Source organism: Cyprinodon tularosa, unplaced genomic scaffold (assembly GCF_016077235.1).
Source record: "Cyprinodon tularosa strain WSP-4 unplaced genomic scaffold, ASM1607723v1 ctg7, whole genome shotgun sequence".
NCBI lineage: Eukaryota > Metazoa > Chordata > Actinopteri > Cyprinodontiformes > Cyprinodontidae > Cyprinodon > Cyprinodon tularosa.
Window position 1 is genome coordinate 4,095,206 of NW_024039451.1, and position 18,032 is coordinate 4,113,237.

Genomic DNA, 18,032 nt, shown 5'->3' on the forward strand with positions numbered 1-18,032 from the left:
GAAATTGCAACTACATAAAGCAAAGTGAAACTACATTAAGGAATTCGCAACTACATAAAGCAAAGCGCAACAACATTAAGGAAAACAAAACTACATAAAACAAAGCGCAACTATATTAAGAAAAACAAAACTACATAAAGCAAAGCACAACTACATTAAGGAATTCGCAACTACATAAAGCAAAGCGCAACAACATTAAGGAAAACAAAACTACATAAAGCAAAGCGCAACTACATTAAGGAATTCGCAACTACATAAAACAAAGCGCAACTATATTAAGAAAAACAAAACTACATAAAGCAAAGCGCAACTACATTAAGGAAAACAAAACTACATAAAGCAAAGCACAACTACATTAAGGAATTCGCAACTACATAAAGCAAAGCGCAACTACAGGTGCTGGTCATAAAATTAGAATATCATGAAAAAGTAGATTGATTTCAGTAATTCCATTTAAAAAGTGAAACTTGTATATTATATTCATACATTACATACAAACTCATATATTTCAGATGTTTATTTTGTTTAATTTTGATGATTACAAATGACAACAAATGAAAATCTCAAATTCATCATATCAGAAAATTAGAATATTACTGAAGACCAATAAAAACAAAGGATTTATAGAAATGTTGGCCAACTGAAAAGTATGAACATGAAAAGTATGAGCATGTACAGCACTCAGTATTTAGTTGGGCCTCCTTTGGCCTGTATTACTGCAGCAATGCGGCGTGGCATGGAGTCGATCAGTCTGTGGCACTGCTCAGGTGTTATGATAGCCCAGGTTGCTCTAATAGTGGCTTTTAGCTCTTCTGAATTGTTGGGTCTGGTGTATTGCATCTTCTTCTTCACAATACCCCATAGATTTTCTATGGGGTTAAGGTCAGGAGAGTTTGCTGGCCAATTAAGAACAGGGATACCATGGTCCTTCAACCAGGTACTGGTAGCTTTGGCACTGTGTGCAGGTGCCAAGTCCTGTTGGAAAATGAAATCTGCATCTCCAAAAAGTTGGTCAGCTGCAGGAAGCATGAAGTGCTCTAAAACTTCCTGGTATGTGGCTGCGTTGACCCTGGACCTCAGAAAACACAATGGACCAACACCAGCAGATGACATGGCACCCCAAACCATCACTGACTGTGGAAACTTTACACTGGACTTCAAGCAACGTGGATGAAGTGCCTCTCTTCTTTTCCTCCAGACTCTGGGACCTTGATTTCCAAAGGAAATGCAAAATTTACTTTCATCAGAGAACATGACTTTGGACCACTCACCAGCAGTCCAGTCCTGTTTCTCTTTAGCCCAGGCAAGACGCTTCTGACGCTGTCTGTGGTTCAAGAGTGGCTTGACACAAGGAATGCGACAGCAGAAACCCATGTCTTTCATACGTCTGTGTGTGGTGGTTCTTGAAGCACTCACTCCAGCTGCAGTCCACTCTTTGTGAATCTCCCCCACATTTTTGAATGGGTTTTGTTTCACAATCCTCTCCAGGGTGCGGTTATCTCTCTTGCTTGTACACTTTTTTCGACCACATCTTTTCCTTCCCTTCGCCTCTCTATTAATGTGCTTGGACACTGAGCTCTGTGAACAGCCAGCCTCTTTAGCGATGACCTTTTGTGTCTTGCCCTCCTTGTGCAAGGTGTCGATGGTCGTCTTTTGGACAACTGTCAAGTCAGCAGTCTTCCCCATGATTGTGTAGCCTATAGAACTAGACTGAAAGACCATTTAAAGGCTTTTGCAGGTGGTTTGAGTTAATTAGCTGATTAGAGTGTGGCACCAGGGGCCATCAATTTTGAACCTTTTCACAATATTCTAATTTTCTGATATGATGAATTTGAGATTTTCATTTGTTGTCATTTGTAATCATCAAAATTAAACAAAATAAACATCTGAAATATATGAGTTTGTATGTAATGTATGAATATAATATACAAGTTTCACTTTTTAAATGGAATTACTGAAATCAATCTACTTTTTCATGATATTCTAATTTTATGACCAGCACCTGTACATTAAGGAAAACAAAACTACATAAAGCAAAGTGCAACTATATTAAGAAAAACAAAACTACATAAAGCAAAGCGCAACTACATTAAGAAAAACAAACCAGCCTGTGCAAAGTTATTCTTTGGTTGTGTATATTGAGAGATAACTATTCACAAAATGATCATATATTTGACATAAAAAGGTATGTTAACTCTTTTTAGTACGTTACCTTAGTTGAAGCCTGAATGTATGTTAAACTGATCAAAGCACTTAGTTTTACAGTAAAATAAACCAAGATGGAAGCATCTTGCTTAGAAGGTTACTGCAGATAGTTTCTGCTGTTTAACCCCTCCATGCGACACCAGAGGGTCCAGCAAGTCTGACAGATAACAGATTATATTAGTGGGAGCCAAATATTTATATTGCAGCTTGGGGCTCCTTTCACACCAGGAAGGTGGCTTGTGGACAGTTACTACGGATGTTAGTGTGTGGTTTTGAACACCAGAGCAAATAAATGGGTTTTGGTATGTTGAAGACATTTAGCACTTTTTGAGGAAAGCAGTAAAGGTTGGAATAGAAGATGCACGTCAACCACATTAGAAATGGAATGACTGATGGTTGCACAGCTTTGTCACATTTAAAACAAATCCGATATCGGTGTTAAATTACCATTGTCAGTTAAAGTGTACATAACTGAGTAAAGTTGCTTTCAACATACAGAAATCGTTCAGATTTTGAAATACCTCTTTTACAGGCTTTTCTTTTTCTTTCTTTAATTCCAATATTTCCATTAATGTTTTGTTTTTTAATTTTTAGTTTTAGAAACAAAAAGGTGCATCTAAGTCAAACTACTTCAGTTTGATGTCTGTATGTTCTCTAAAGCTAACTCCATATATTTTTAGCATGGATTCTAGCAAAGCTTACTTGTATATTATTACTGTATATCACAGATCATGTATGTTAAAATGTATATGGTGTTTATCAACCTGTTATTTGGGAATAGGTCAGCAGACATGGTTTGCTCAGTCACCGATTAACAAACACATTTTACGCCGTTAGTAGACAGGTTTTCAGATGATTGACATTGCAAGATAATTAATCCAAAAACACTAATTTAATCTAAATTACCCGAATAACTATTTTAATGTATATTAGAGGTTTAAAGCCTTTTGAAGCTTCCAAAATATCCTTTTCTGGGTTGCACTATATTTGGCTCCAGCCATCTTCCCTGTCCTTGCTGGAAAAAAAAGAAGAGAACACAGCATGTAGCTGCTTTCGTCACCGCGTCTCGTCTTATTTCCCAACTACATGTTGCATTTTAAACGGAGGCCAAAATCTTAACTATTCTCATCTGAACAGAAGAACCACGCGTTTGCCGCGTTCCCTACATGAGAAACAATATAACTCCTGCTGATGATGTGACATCAACAGATTTTTGTTCAGCACCATTCTACCAAGGCCAAATCCGTAAAGGGGGAAAGGATCTAACATATCCAAATATGTCAGTGATGCAGGGGATGAGTAATTTTGCGAGCTCTGTAAACCAGTAATATACGGTTTCCGTTAGAAACTAGCACTACTGACTGAGTGTAATTCATGTCTGCAGAGCCTTTCCTGCAGTTAGTCTTTGATCCCAGTTACATGAAGCTGTGTTTCTGTACACTTACTATGTGGATAATGGAGCAGTTTAATTCTGACATGCAGAAATCCAGGACTTAAGTCAACCATAGATGTCCTCTTTTATCCTTTTCCCTAAATTTTATGTCAAAATTTGACATATTATGGGTCAAATGTGACTTAATTGGACTGGAACCAGTATCCTCAGTGTGGGTTCTATGTGCGCAGTGCAGTATCATTGTCCTTTATGAACTTCACCTGCTTTTCTTGTGCACCGTAACCACCTATGGATGTATTTCTCTTTGTCTAGACACATTTCTTTCACGATCCCTCTGCAGTGTGAGACAATATGGAGCCTGTTGTATTTTTTTTTTTTACTTTACAAGACAAATACACTCAGGCACCCTCCCTCAGTTGTAAATATTTTTGTTTTGTTTTGCGATGTGTGTACAACACATATCTCCATAAGCTGTTTTTCTTGCTGTACTTTTATGTTTTCTGTGAAATAAATGCTATTTTACCACATCTCATTGTGTCAGTATCATATCTTCTGATTAGCCTTTTTTTTTGCCATATATTTATATTTATTGTGTTATTTAGTGTAAATAACCTATGGTGTAAAAATGCGACAAAATTCAGACACATCTGCCATTTCCTATAGTGAAGTAGTAGATATGTCTCAGCTCTCCCTCTTCCTTCCTGCTCCACTCAGGATATTCCCAATTAGCATCAGCAGCTCAGCACAATACCTTTAACACAGAGCCAGTGCAATAACTCAAGAGCTGAAGTGAGGCACTAGAAAATTAAAAAGGGAGACTTCCTTTAAGGATATATTCAATCATAATTAGTAAATGCAAATTTAAAATATTTTGTTAGAATATTTAGTAAATTTAGATATGACTAAACATTTTCAGACCACAAACCTTAAATTCTCCAAATTTCTTTATTTGCTTTGTTTCCTCTACTTTGGAATGTCATGTTTTGGAATTAAAATATTCATTTTCTGCTAAGTTATAAGGCAACATCTTAACTACCAGAGTCTGGTCCTCACTCCATTTATATATTTAATCGTTTACTCAAATGATGGTATTGATTTAAAAACATTTTTAAACATTCTTAATATTTCAGTGCCCCACATTGTTCACTTTTTAAATTAATTGCTCTCTGTAATTATAGAAGCTCAGACACCAATATTTTTTCCATCAATATTAGAATAATTAAGGAAATTGCTTCCCTTCTTATGCAATGTGAGGTGTTAAGTGGTCAAAAAGTGCATTTTCATTCTCAATAATTCTTTATAGCAGTTTTTATAAATAAAATTTCTTCTTCTTTGACTATTTGACTTGATAAATGAGTAAATTTTTGAGATCAATAAAGTCAATAAATTAATTAATACTTTTGGAAATGATACAGAGTTAAAAGCACAACAAACCAGAAACTTTACAAAAGACTTAAACAGAAAAAGGTTGGCCCATGACCAAAATATAAGCTAACCCTTACAAAGCCTCTTTACTGTGACATCCAGGAATCCTTGTTTTTTTTCTTTACAAATAGCATTTTTCCATTCTCTCTGATTTCTAACAGTTTCTTTTTTATTATTATTATTATTTCTGCTCCTTTAAAAAGATATGACTTTTATAATAAAGAGTCCACCACCAATACTAAAATAATTAAGTAGTTTCAACCTGCTGATAATTATATGGGTCAGGCCACTTAAAACAGCCTCCAAGATCAACCCGGAACTAATAAAAATACATATGTACAAATATAACATTTATGCATGATATATTTTATTGAGATAAAAGATCTAGAACTAAATACTTTGCATATGTTCTTAATACTAAAGACACACCCAATGAATTGAACTAGAAATACTTCATATTTTAGAAACTTAAAGTGCAAAAATTCAACACAATATTATATTAAGGAATGTTACCAATAGAAATAAGCAGCAGTAAAATCATTTTTTTTCCAACGGAAATAATGCATTTCAAATGGCATGGTAGTAAAATACATTCACACCATAAACACAGACCGAAGGAGGGTAAAAACGCTTCATGTCTTTCAAAAGCTTTCAGCTAAAACTTCCAGTGTTATCATTATTCTCCACAGCGACAGAAAGGATGCCACTTTTAGAACAAAACAAATAAATATTAAAACAAATCAGGATTTTTTTTCTAAACTATGTGTGCAAAATTATTCTAATTAACATTCCCATTCCGTTTTTTTTTTTTTATAAAAAAAAAAAATCATAAGAATAGAAAAAAAAAAACAGAAATCATATGTAAAGTTTGAGATCCCTCTAGTGGACAAAAGCTGTTATTACAACCATTTCCTAAAAAAAAAACAAAGCCATCTTACCTTATTAAGAAAAAAAAAACTTTTGCTACAAACAGCGCAAGAGCAAAACTTTACCCCCATCATGTTACATACCTATAACTGAATGACACTTCTAAATCCAATCACATGACAACAGGTTATACATAATTTAAAATGGTGTGTTAACAATACTGTATAATAGTAATGTGTGTTTACAGCTAATAATACACTGAACACTAACTGCGAATGCTCTTTATCTTTGTGGGTAATATCATGAACTGGATCGTACCAATAAAGCATTGAGAGAGATTACTTCATATAAGCAAAAAAAAAAAAAAAAAAACTAAAATCCTTTAGTCTGGTCTGGTTTTCCCCCCAATATTTGTAAAAACCTAAACTTAACAAGCAAACAATCAAATGACCAACACCGCCCCTTGATACAGCAGAAGGACAAAAGGCTCCGACAGCAGGAGTTCCCACTTATTAAAAAAAATGGCTTCTTCTCCAAGCAGCATGATGAAGATCCAGGTGAAGGGTCAGCCATGATGCTTACTTATCGTTGTAGGCATATCAGTGGTGTGGGTGTCATTATGTGGTATGTGGCAGTGACTTAAATAAACTCTCAAAATCAAACTTCCAAATCCATACATGTGCTTGGGAAGTTCATTTCCAGCAAACAAAAATGGCAACGCACTGGGTGTGCGTTTCAAACAGCCTGTGGTCGAACTTTGGTTGACTTTTCCTTGAGAAGTTACTGAACAGTAAGAAAACTTCACTGATTGGTCTGGATTAGGAATGGGGCGTTTAGAGTATCGAGGAGGTTTTTTTTACAAAGTTCTGCCTTTAAAAGCACAAAAGCTTTCCAATATACTGTCCGTAAAATATAAAAAGCCACCAGAGAAAGTGCTGCAGGGACCGGCTTCCTTCAGTGAAAAGAGCAGAGTGCTGCAGCTTCTGTGCACTGCTGGTCTGCAGGCTAAAAAGAAAAATAAGACTCCAAAGTATCTTTTTTTTTTTTTTTTTTAGCTTCTATTACAAATAAAAGCTGTTAAATGTTGATTTATGTTGTGTTTTCATATTGTGAAAGCCAAACACACTCAAAACCCAAAACTTCCACACGATTAATTGATGAAGCTGGTGTAAAACCGTCCTTTAGGAGGAAAAAGAAATCCTCAGATAAGGATTTTGATAAATATGACTGTTCACATAAAAACATTTCATAATAATCCATGATTGGCACCCATTCTGGAATGTTCCTTTACTTGAAAGATGTTTCCATACAAAACAAAGAATAAACAATTGAATTAGGTACAGTTCTGGTCAGAGGTTTACTTACACCCCTTAAAAGAAATATTCATTTTGTCGTTGTATATTTTGTTAAAGTTTTAACCCATTGCATAGATTTTTCAATCCACAGGGTTAATACTTTGTACAGGCTCACACACATACTTATATATATATACCCACAATTAACAGTTCACATGTCCACTAATAAGCTGCACCACAACCACACACTTATAGGAGCCATTCAACCCTTCTGGCAAAATTATTCAAAATCCATTTAAGTTTCTGTCTGAATAAGGTTATATTCTGGTCGTTTCCATTTCCCAAATGTCGGTGACTTTTGTCGTTTATAAAACCAGTTAGGCTCCGTGTTTGGGCTCACATGTTGGAGCATCAATCAGTCCAGGTGTCATTTGACCCAACCCTAATATTTAAATAATTTACCTACGATTTTAGGGGTAACTCAGAGCTCGAGGTTTTGGGTCCTATTACCAACTTAGAGGTACTGGAACCCCAGTGAGAGCATCTTTATAAATCCCTTTTACATTGTCGCAGACTGAGATGGAGACTAAAGGGCAGATTACACTTCTGCAACCGCACACATCAAACGTCGCAAACCACTTTTGCTGCTATGCTTCTGCACCGTCGGCCTGGAATTTCTAGGGACGCACAGCAGTTTCCCACCAAAGCGCAAGAGAGAGCCTATTCGGAAAACTTCGGCAGAGCCGGCGGGAGTGTTTATCTTCCAAAACAACAATGGCGCGTCTGCAAGATATCACGGTCACGGAGATGGATCTAGAGTTTCTTGACATAGAAGAGGATATATCTGTTTATATAATTTGTCTGAGGCATCGCACAAGTGGTTGTACTTCCGAACCTCCTCGATTAACCTTTCGTCGTAGTTGTCCATTGTAGTCGTTTCTCGGTTTTTAACCCTTTAAAGCCTGATCGAAGAATAAAACAAAACAGAAAATGACTTTTTTTTTGTCCTTATTTGGCCTTTTAACAAAATATGTAAAAAGAAAAAACAGAAATACATTTTTGATATTAATCATTTATTACTATGGGATATGTCAAGATTATTTTTTGTGTAGTCTTCTGCCCTCTGTTATCAGGTATATCTGATTGTGTACAATAGGATTTTGAGCAAAGTTTTTACCATTAAATTATGCAAAAGGTGTCAGACGCAAAACATTTCAGAAACCGTATGTATTAAATACGATACATTTGGCATTACAGGGTTAAAGATGGCGCGCCCCGGCACCGAATCGAGAAGGACGACCACACAGACAGCCGAAAAGGCATACCGCACAGAGACAGGTTTAACTGTTTCAGAGGCTTTGCGTCAGAAGCATAAATTGGCCTCAAGAGAGCATCATCTGCTGAAAAATACAAAAGAGAAGAAAATATATATGTGGACAAGCTAAGTGCTGAGGAATGAATGTTTTATAGTCACAGAAAAAATATAAAAGGAGCGAATGTATTAAAGAAAGATGTTTTTGTGGATTGAAAAAAGTAAACAATAAATTTAAACTTGTGCATCCAATTATTGTTTTTTCCCAATTATTTTAATTTGAATGTTGAACAATCAACCCAGCCAAATGGCCATATGTGTCTCTGTAAATGCCTGACTGAAACTGCAATAATACATAAACTGTTCTCACTTAAATAATAATAAAAATAAATACTAATCCTTCAAGTTTTATAAATTGTTTTCCAGTTAATTCAAGTATTTAAACGTTATTTAGAGGAGCTTTTTCCCTCCAGGGATAACTGATACCACCTGTGAGTCCGTGACGTCTAGACGTCGATCGCCACCCCATGTTTGGTGGAGATCATGTCCCTGGTTCCCGTCAGGTACATGAGCACAGAGCACAGGTGCGGAAGTGTCGCTGTGATGCTGACATACAGCCAGTAGGGGACAGGCGCGGTGCTTCCAAACGGGCAGACCCACAGGCCGTGGCGCACGGCGTCCCGCACATGGTGAGACGTCATGGAAATGAAGAGCATCCATGGCAAGGAACACCAGGCGTCTTTAAGGCGGCCGATCGACATGAGGAAGCGGAGGGTGAGGCAAACGACGGGGATCAGGGAGGAACAGTGGAGGGGAGGGCGGTGAGGAAGTGACACTGCAGCCTGGAAGGAGGGAAACAAAAATTTTAATATTACAAATCAACAACTATTATTATTATTTTATATAAAAGAATGTGAATGACCTCACTGAGCCTAATAACATGCAGAATAGTGCAGCTCTGACCTTAAGTGAAAGTGATCCAGCCATGTAGAAGTGGTCCAGGTCTATAAGTGATGCCAGAAGCCCTGCCAGCAGCACCTCATAGAAATCACTCTTTTTCCTCAGTCCAATCACAACAGCCCACGACCACAGCCCCACCAATCCATGCGTGGCGCTGTCCAAGACTGCACGCAGCCACAGATGCTGCTGGATGCCAGACATTTGAAGCGTGTGATCTGCCACCACACAGAACATCCCGAGTCCTGCAGAAGCCAACAGGGAGGCGGAGCTGAACGTTTGTAGGAGGGCCTGGGCTTTCTCCGTCTCCACGGCCAAACTGAGAGGCACTCGAGCGCCATCCGCTCTGAGACCCGCCCCCAACAGGGGGGACGAAGAGGGGGAGGAGTTGAGCTTGGAATAGAAACCTTGCATGTTGAGCGGCAGTTAGGGGGAGGCAAACGAAAGAGGTGGTCTGCAAGATTAAGGCAGACTGGAGACAAAAGGGGATGACAGAGGGGAAAATAAGAAGAAGGGTGTTACCTGTGAGGTAGAGATGTCAATGAACAGGAGGACCCAGACAAAATAGGCAACAGCAAAGGCCTGTATAACATTTAAACTCAATCTAACCATTAAAATAACTCATGATGTTACATTTTAGTGTAAAGATACTTTAATATTCATTTGTAAAAGTCTGATGCATATTCCAAACATCTTAAAATCTGATGATTTGTCTGATCTAAATCATTTTCAGTAAACAAACTGAAGACAAACTTACATCAATTCTCCAACCAGCCTCCAACAGGATTTTATTCCCCCTAGCATTTTCCTGTACTCTGACTCTTGTCTTGACGCTTAAGAAAAACATTTGCAGTATTTGGATCACTGCTCAGATCAGCCTTAGTCTCATCTTGGCTTGTTTTAAACATGAAAACTGTCTGGCTTCACGTTTTTTCTGTCATTCTAGGAGAATTACAATTGTTCCATATTGTCCCCATGCCTTTGGATGATGCCAGTATGTTGGGGTAAATTTTAATTGGGGGTTTCGTAGCATAGAAGATGAATACATCTGCTGTATATTGGTCTTCTATGTGAAATGACAATAAAATACATAGTTTCGTGATTTAGATGTGATTTAAAAAGTAACAGCACTTGGGACTACTGCTATTTTTAAAGCCCCGTATGAAGCAAATATTAATGCAATAGAAAACCTGAAGGGAATAAAAGAAAATAGGCCTCTATCTGTGTCTAATGCAACTGAGTGAAATGTAGGACAGCCTAATTAAGGCTGTTATAAATAATAATTAGCTGTTATAGCACAGTTTCATTGTCCATCTCCCTCGCTACCGTCTCTTCTTTATAGATTTTTTTTGTTTGTTTTACACTTAGATAAGTAAATTAAATAGATTTTTATGAAGCTAATTTCAGTCATCTATGGTGACATTTCTGTTGCTAGGAGCTAGCGGTGGAGAACAGGATGCTGCTTTGTGTAGGCGGCGGGGAGCAGCTGTTTAAAGCTCAGCACGAATAACAGAATATGAACCGCTTCTATTTAACACCACAGGACAATATCGAAGAAGACAAATACGCATTATATTACTTATGAGCATTTAAGAGCAACCAGTTGAGATAAACCAAGTTACTTACCCCATAGCACAGCATCAGATACCCTGCTGCTAGGGCTAGGCTTCTTCTGCTGTATTGTTGAGTGTGTGGAATACTTAAACAGTGCGATGCTGCCACCCAGCGGCAAAGCGAGGGACGGACAAGTGGTTTAGATTGATGAGAAAAAGGTGGAAGTAGAACTTTTTTTGACAGGCTTCTTAATTTCCGGATGACACATCCCCACTTCTTAAAAAAATAATATCTTAGTGGCTATTAAAGATGTTTCAAATTTTCAAGTTTAACTTTAGGCTTGTGAACTGTTTATACTTTAAAATACAACCATAAAAAATGCACTGTATAAAGTTGATTTATTCACTGTAAAAAAAAAGAGAAAAAAATCGACATATGAGTTAGAAAAGACTTGCCAATTTTGGGATTCATATATTTATCAAAAAATTAAAAGTTTATCAAGACTTGTCTACCTAATCTAGTCAAAAGCTGTCCTAATAAACTAATGAAATTTACTTAATCTGATTAATTTGAGTTTCTTTTGGGGAAATATGTCACATTACATCAAGACAAAAAATATGGTCAAGATATCAGTGAGGTGGCTTAACAATGGCTTAACGACTCACACACTGTTTTTTTTTTTCATGATTTGTAGGGACTTTTCTTGACTTACATTCATTTTATATGGCCTAACCCACATACTTACCTTTAATCTAACCATTACCAACATATACTTAACCCTAACCTCTATGAATTCATACCTTAATCCTAAACGGGACCCTGACACAAATACAGCATTTCCCCCTCATGGAGTTCAGGCATCAGGCCCCACAGGGAGCACACGCACACTCAACAGTTGCGACAGTAATTTGGAATAACTGATATTACACTTTCATAAATCCACATTTTTCCCCAACTGGTTTGAAAAAATATTTGGTCTTGATTTAACCCCCCTTAAACTTTCAGAATTTGTTTAACAGGTTTCCCCATGAAAAAACAATTCTCGCTAGAGACATAATGACTTACTAATAATGAGTATAATATACTAACATAACTCCCCCCTTTAAATTTCTATTAGGACCATTTTGTTATTATTATTATAACAGAGATGAAACAAACAAAAACAAATTTTAGGCAAATAACTGAATTAACATTATCTTGTGAATAGCTATTTATTGTATTTACAGGAAAAAAAACAGAGAGATATGACATTAAAATAATTAATTCAATTACTAAAGCACTTGTAACAGTTATTCTCCTTGCACTATTCTATTCCTCTATGTTTTCATATTTTATATGCTGGTCAAAATGGGGCTACAGGTTTTTATAAAAAAAAACCCTACAAAAACAAAAGTTACAAAAACATAGCCAAAAACATGTGAAGATGATGACTTTTGCATGTGTCATAAATTATACATATTGCAAAATAAAGATTTTTGTCAAAATCCATTAGGTGAACTCTGTCTATACGGCATTATATGAACAGGATTGTGGGCATCTATATATGTACTAATGGCAGCTTGGAATGTCATAAGGGCCCTATGCTAAATAAACTGAAGCTAGGAAGCATACTGATTCCTTATAACACATTGAAACCCCCAGCTGCTGTTCCTCCCCCTTTTATGGCTTAACAGGAAGACGTCCATTGTGGGTAGGAAAAGTCTGAACTACTTTGCGTTTTCCGGGCAAGCTTTAGCCTTTTGGACGTCACTACATAACAGAAACGTTGAGAATGATGCTAATCAGTTTGGGGGGTTAAACTTGCTTGTAGCACACACAGTAAATGTGATGTATCAATGTGATTTTGTTCATTTCTGTCAGATGGGCTGTTCTGTAGATCATGTCATGCAAAGCTCCATACGCTCAAGGAACTATGATAGGAAGCATACAAGCTGTTTTTATTACCCACTTCCTCACTACTTGGACTATTCAGACAGCACTTTTCATGGTGCCTGCTGACACTTTGCTTTGGCTTAGGGGTGATTTGCCGTATTTGAACATGGCCAAAGAAGAAGAAAAGAAATGATCCAGCTAAAGTTCACCTCAAGACATTATGAGTTTTTTTTTGTTAGATTTAAGAAGTTTTCAATCTTTCTCTAAAAGTTGTCAGTTATTAATGTTAGGTGTGCCCTCTCTCCAGGGAGCAGCTTTGTAAGCAGTCTAATCAGTTATTGATTATTTCTAAGTTAATCTATTCAGCATGTTTAGTTTTTGTTTCAAATGTATTTTTATCTTCTAATACCTTTGACTGTAATAAAGTCTGCTCTTTTGGTTCATGATCTCTACACTATTCATAATTTTCATTGCAGCGTTTCCCAGCAGTCAAAAGAGGGCCCTTTTACCATGCACTCAAATTTTAAGATAAGTCTGTTCTCTTTTCCTTCTTGCAGTACTTCACATTTCCTCAGTTTTCCTTTTGGTTTTAGAAAACCACTGTCCTTTTCTATCTCTCTCCCACTGCTTTTGCCACATATCCTTAATTTCTCATTCAATAATGTTTATGTCTCTTTTACGAAATCTTAGTTTCACTGATCTGTTTTGAGGCCTCTCATGCAGCATTATTTGCTATTAATTTTCCTTTTACACCATTATGTTCTGGTACTACAAGAAAGTAAATAATAAAATCTTGAATTCCTTTCAAGATTTCTGGTCTGCTTTCTGAATGGCTGTATTTCAGATTTGGTGGTGAAATGTTTGTTCAGTTAATAGATAAATCATCATTACAAATTTATTTTTGAACTAACTATGGTTAACTTTATCCAGCAATTAATTGAATTTAATTAGCTTCAATATGTTGCAAAAATCAAAAACTACTAGAAATCTAAATGGGGGTAAAACTATTCCACACCTCTGTACATAAAATATCCTCACTTAAATGCATGTAAGGTGTTCCTCGAATTCTTCATTTGGACCAGTTTGGAACAATCTTTTTAAGGTGTTCCCTGGGAAATATAATTAAAACATATGATGTACAAATCTGTGAAGATTCTTAGTTATCCAAATCATGGTAAACCTTGAAAAGTTTAGTTTAGGCAAAAGGATGGGAAATTTTCTGTTTTGCCTCTCATCCAAGAGGCTTCTTCATTTCTAACTAGCGTTAGGGAGCACTAAGATTTATATACTGTAGGTGTAAGAAAGAATTAGGAGAAAACAAAAGGTGGATCGGATCCCACCGATTGGAAATGCCTTGAAGGTCACCTGGGGTGTTAATGGTCGTTAGGGAGCTCTGATTGGATGTTAACTCCGTCGTCATAGTTCTTTCCGTCACATGCCTCTTTGAAGTTAGTCAGGTGAGGGCAGGTGAAAGGTGAATCTTCTGGGTATTGCTCCTAAAAGTGATTTGTAAGTAAGGGATAGGTTATATCTAAAACCACCTCCTATTTTGAGAGATATTTTTTTCAGGTTAACACAGATGTCTTCCCTTACCCCTCTCTTAAACCATCTGTCTTTCTTGGCCAGAATATGGATGCTGCTGTCCTAAAAGGAGTGTCCTTTAGCCTTCAGGTGTAGGCTAATAGCTGATTCCTTTCCTAAGGAGTTGCCCCTCCTTTGTTTAGCCATGCACCTGCGTAGTGGTCTCTCCAATTTAAAGGTCTGTGTACTGTTCACTACTCTGAATGGCGTAAACCATGTTGTCTGACTTGTTTCTGGGTGTTTTGCCTTTGGTTTGAACCAGTTTATGTCTCAGGGTGTTTGAAGTGCACAGGGATCCGATACTAGTTGAAAACCCTCCTGATTTTTTCAGAGACTCCAGAAACATAGGTAATAACGATGTTCTTTCTTCTGTTCTCTTCCTTCTCAGCAGGCCTCTTCTTGTTGGTTTTTAAATAAAGCCCATCTGTGATAACCACAGTTCTTCAGGGCTGTTCTGATATCTCCCTTTTCTTTCATCTTCTCTCTGTTGGTGGTGGGGATGATAACTGCTCCTGTCTGGATGGTTCTGATGAAGCCTAGTTTGTGTTCCAGTGGGTGATGTGGGTCAAAACAGAGGCACTAGTCAGTGTGTGGGTTTCCCATAGATTTCTATCTTGAGATGTCTGTCTTCTATGATGCGAACTGCACAGAAGCAGAAAGTCATCTTTCACATCTTCCCATGTTTATGATGTACATGATGTTTCTGTCCACTGCGTTTATGTGGTCTATGAAAGTGTTGATATCCTTGGTCTTTATTTTGACCCATCTTTCATCCACATATCTAAACAATGTGCAAATCTATTCTTATGCTGACAGTTTCTCATTCTATGTATCTGTGAAACTCAGGGAAACACAGCTATTAAAATTACTATTACAAAGAATTTCTCACTTTTTTCTCTTATTTTGTTCGTAGCCCAGTCAAAAATCAAAAAAGTCATGAATTATTAGAGGTTAGTATGTTGGTGTCTAATAATTCCTTTCTTTCCAAACAGATCCAGAAAAAAAATGCTTTTTCAAGTTGTTGAATCTTGTGTGTTGGAACTATTGCTGCATCTCTCTTTTTATTGTTTTGTTTTGCAATTGGTTAAAATGTCAAACTTCCCAACACATGTTGTGTATAAAGCTGTGCATAGCTCAGTTAAATTTATCTTAGTAGCGACTGAATAAAATAGTTGTGACACAATTGTGGATTTAAAGAATGCAGGATGTCAAATTTTGTGAAATAGATGCAAATTATAAGTGGCATTAAAAACAATTGATTATAAAATTAACCACAAGAGGGGGCAGGAGACCGCATAATAGGGATTTGATACTGATTAGCATTAAAAATAAACAGAAAAGAAGTAAACTAATGTGTACTACATTTTTAGAACATCCAAAATGTTCAGAAGAAACTCAATATGAAGTCTGTGGGGGAAATTAGATCTGTAGTTTGGTTAAAAATGTAATTTTCAAAGTGAATCTTTCAAGCAGAGTGTAAGCCCAGCATTAAATTCTGACTGGCAGATGATATTAGCTCCTGCGATTAGTTTAAGGCACAACTGCTGAGTGGAAGACTTTTTATTTAAAAGACTCATCTGCTCATATGCTGAAATTTGACAGGCGATAAAGTTAAATTTCACCTCTCATAAAAAAATCCAATCTTAATAATGTCTCTATTAAAGTTCTGGGATTCTGTAAGGCAAGTTTAATCCCTTTTAATGAAATGTCTTCATTGTAATCGTCGTCTTCATTGCAGCTCTGTTTGCAGTCATTTAGGCCTTCTCTTCTACTCAGGGGTTTGCCTTTCTTTTGTTCCAATTATGTTCTGTCTAATTTCTAAAATTCATTTTACTCATTACCTCCCCCACAACCATATCAGGAGTGGCTCCACTGTGTGCATCTGTCTTGACATTTGAAGGACCAGTATGTGCTTTGATGTGCTGGATTGTTGTTGTTGTACTTCACAATGAGCTGTCTTAATTGTGAAAATGAATTAAGAGGGAGATTAAATGAGTCAGAAGTCACAGAAGTCATTAAGCTTACATATTGATCACCAACTACTTTATTACACCAACCTTCTTTTGGTTCTTCTGGTTATCATAAACTGGTATTGAAAAAAAAATGGAAACATCTCTGCAAAATAAGTGTACAAATTTTCACATTTTATATCATTTAAGTGAAACACTGACCTTTTGTTTGAAATATTAAACACAATGTTAGACCTATGAGTGATTTTGTGTCCTTTCTGCCGAATATATAAGAAATATGAAAGAACTGTGGATGTGACAGCGGTTTTCATTGTTAACGTGATCAAAACAGGCAATTGTTATGAAGCTTACACATATCAACATATTGCTTTGCGTTTCCTATTTCAGCACCTTGGAGAGAGTCACCAATTTTAATTGCTATTCAGCACCAAAGACAGAGTATTGAATTGTTTAGTGTCTCTGCTTCTCTCTAGTGGTCAAACGCAGAATTACTTTAATTCCAGTCTATCAGATTACGTATATCAACAGTGTTTATTAATCTGAAAAAACAAAAAAAAAAGTAGCAAACTCTCAATTTGTGGATGATGACTATTATTTGACTATTATTTGCAATTATGTTAAAATTTTTGATAAAGGTGTGTGTTGCGTTGTTTTCTGTCTCTGCCGCTTGAATAATAATTGAATTGTCACAGCCTATGTTAATATTGTTTTACATATAAAGTCTGATATGTTCTAATTATATTGAAATATCTAAATTAGCTTTGCTTGCTATGCAAATGATTTCCTTACCCCTTGAACATATTTTGCCAAAATACAATCATTAATTTTATTATTTTAATATGATTAACTAAGATGGAACAATAAATAATACCATCTATATCATTATAGAATAGAAGAATGCCACACCCCGCTGCAAATGGGGTTCAGCAGTAATTCCTCAAAGGGTCTCAATATAAAGCCATGCCACACTTAGTAGATTTTTTTTTTCTAATTTAAACAATAAATAATAGGGCTGCTCAGTGGGCAGTGTGTGGCCCTTCTGCCTTGCAGCAAGAAGGTTCTGGGTTCGATTACAAGTTCGGGGTCTTTCTGCATGGAGTTTGCATGTTCTCCCTGTGCATGCATTGGTTAAAGGAATAGTACACCCAAAACATGATTAGCCTTCATTTTCTACTCACCCCCATGCTGAACAACACTCTGGAGTACTTTTTTGATATCTCAAATGCATCTGGAGATCTGGGAGGCTTCTTGCTGTCTGCTGACATTCAAATAATGGAGGTCTATGGTGCCCGAGACAGAAAGGTCCATAAAAGTCCACAAAAAACGTGTCAATATTCCTCCATACTGCTCGTCCAATGTATTCCAAGTGTCCTGAGAGGGTAGCATCCAGAATTTACTCGAAACGAAGTAATTTAGAATGTTTTTAGAGCATAAACAGTAGTGTATAGGATTTCCTAAAAGCGCGTTCACAATGCTACGGAAACCGCGGCAGACCAAACCAGACGAAAGTGCGCATTCAGCTCGGCAAAGAACTCATGCTCTTCCTCAACACTGAAGTCCTCAGACATTTTTCTTTCGTTGTTTCTTTCTTTGCACAGGTA

At 36.7% G+C, this 18,032-nt stretch overlaps 1 protein-coding gene across 2 annotated transcripts; it reads right to left on the minus strand.

Moving 5' to 3' along the window:
• Positions 1-8,963: 8,963 nt before the first annotated feature.
• On the minus strand, positions 8,964-11,163 carry tmem267 (transmembrane protein 267). Of its 2 annotated transcripts, none has more exons than XM_038268330.1 (3): positions 11,081-11,163; positions 9,461-9,926; positions 8,964-9,339 (listed from the first exon to the last, which is right to left on the minus strand). In XM_038268330.1, exons 2-3 carry the CDS (start codon positions 9,866-9,868, stop codon positions 9,004-9,006), a joined length of 744 nt encoding a protein of 247 aa, XP_038124258.1. In that variant the 5' UTR covers positions 9,869-9,926; positions 11,081-11,163; the 3' UTR covers positions 8,964-9,003. The 2 variants fall into 2 exon arrangements, with proteins under 2 accessions (XP_038124258.1, XP_038124259.1); XM_038268331.1 differs by having other exon boundaries at positions 9,461-9,976; positions 11,081-11,140.
• Positions 11,164-18,032: the final 6,869 nt, after the last annotated feature.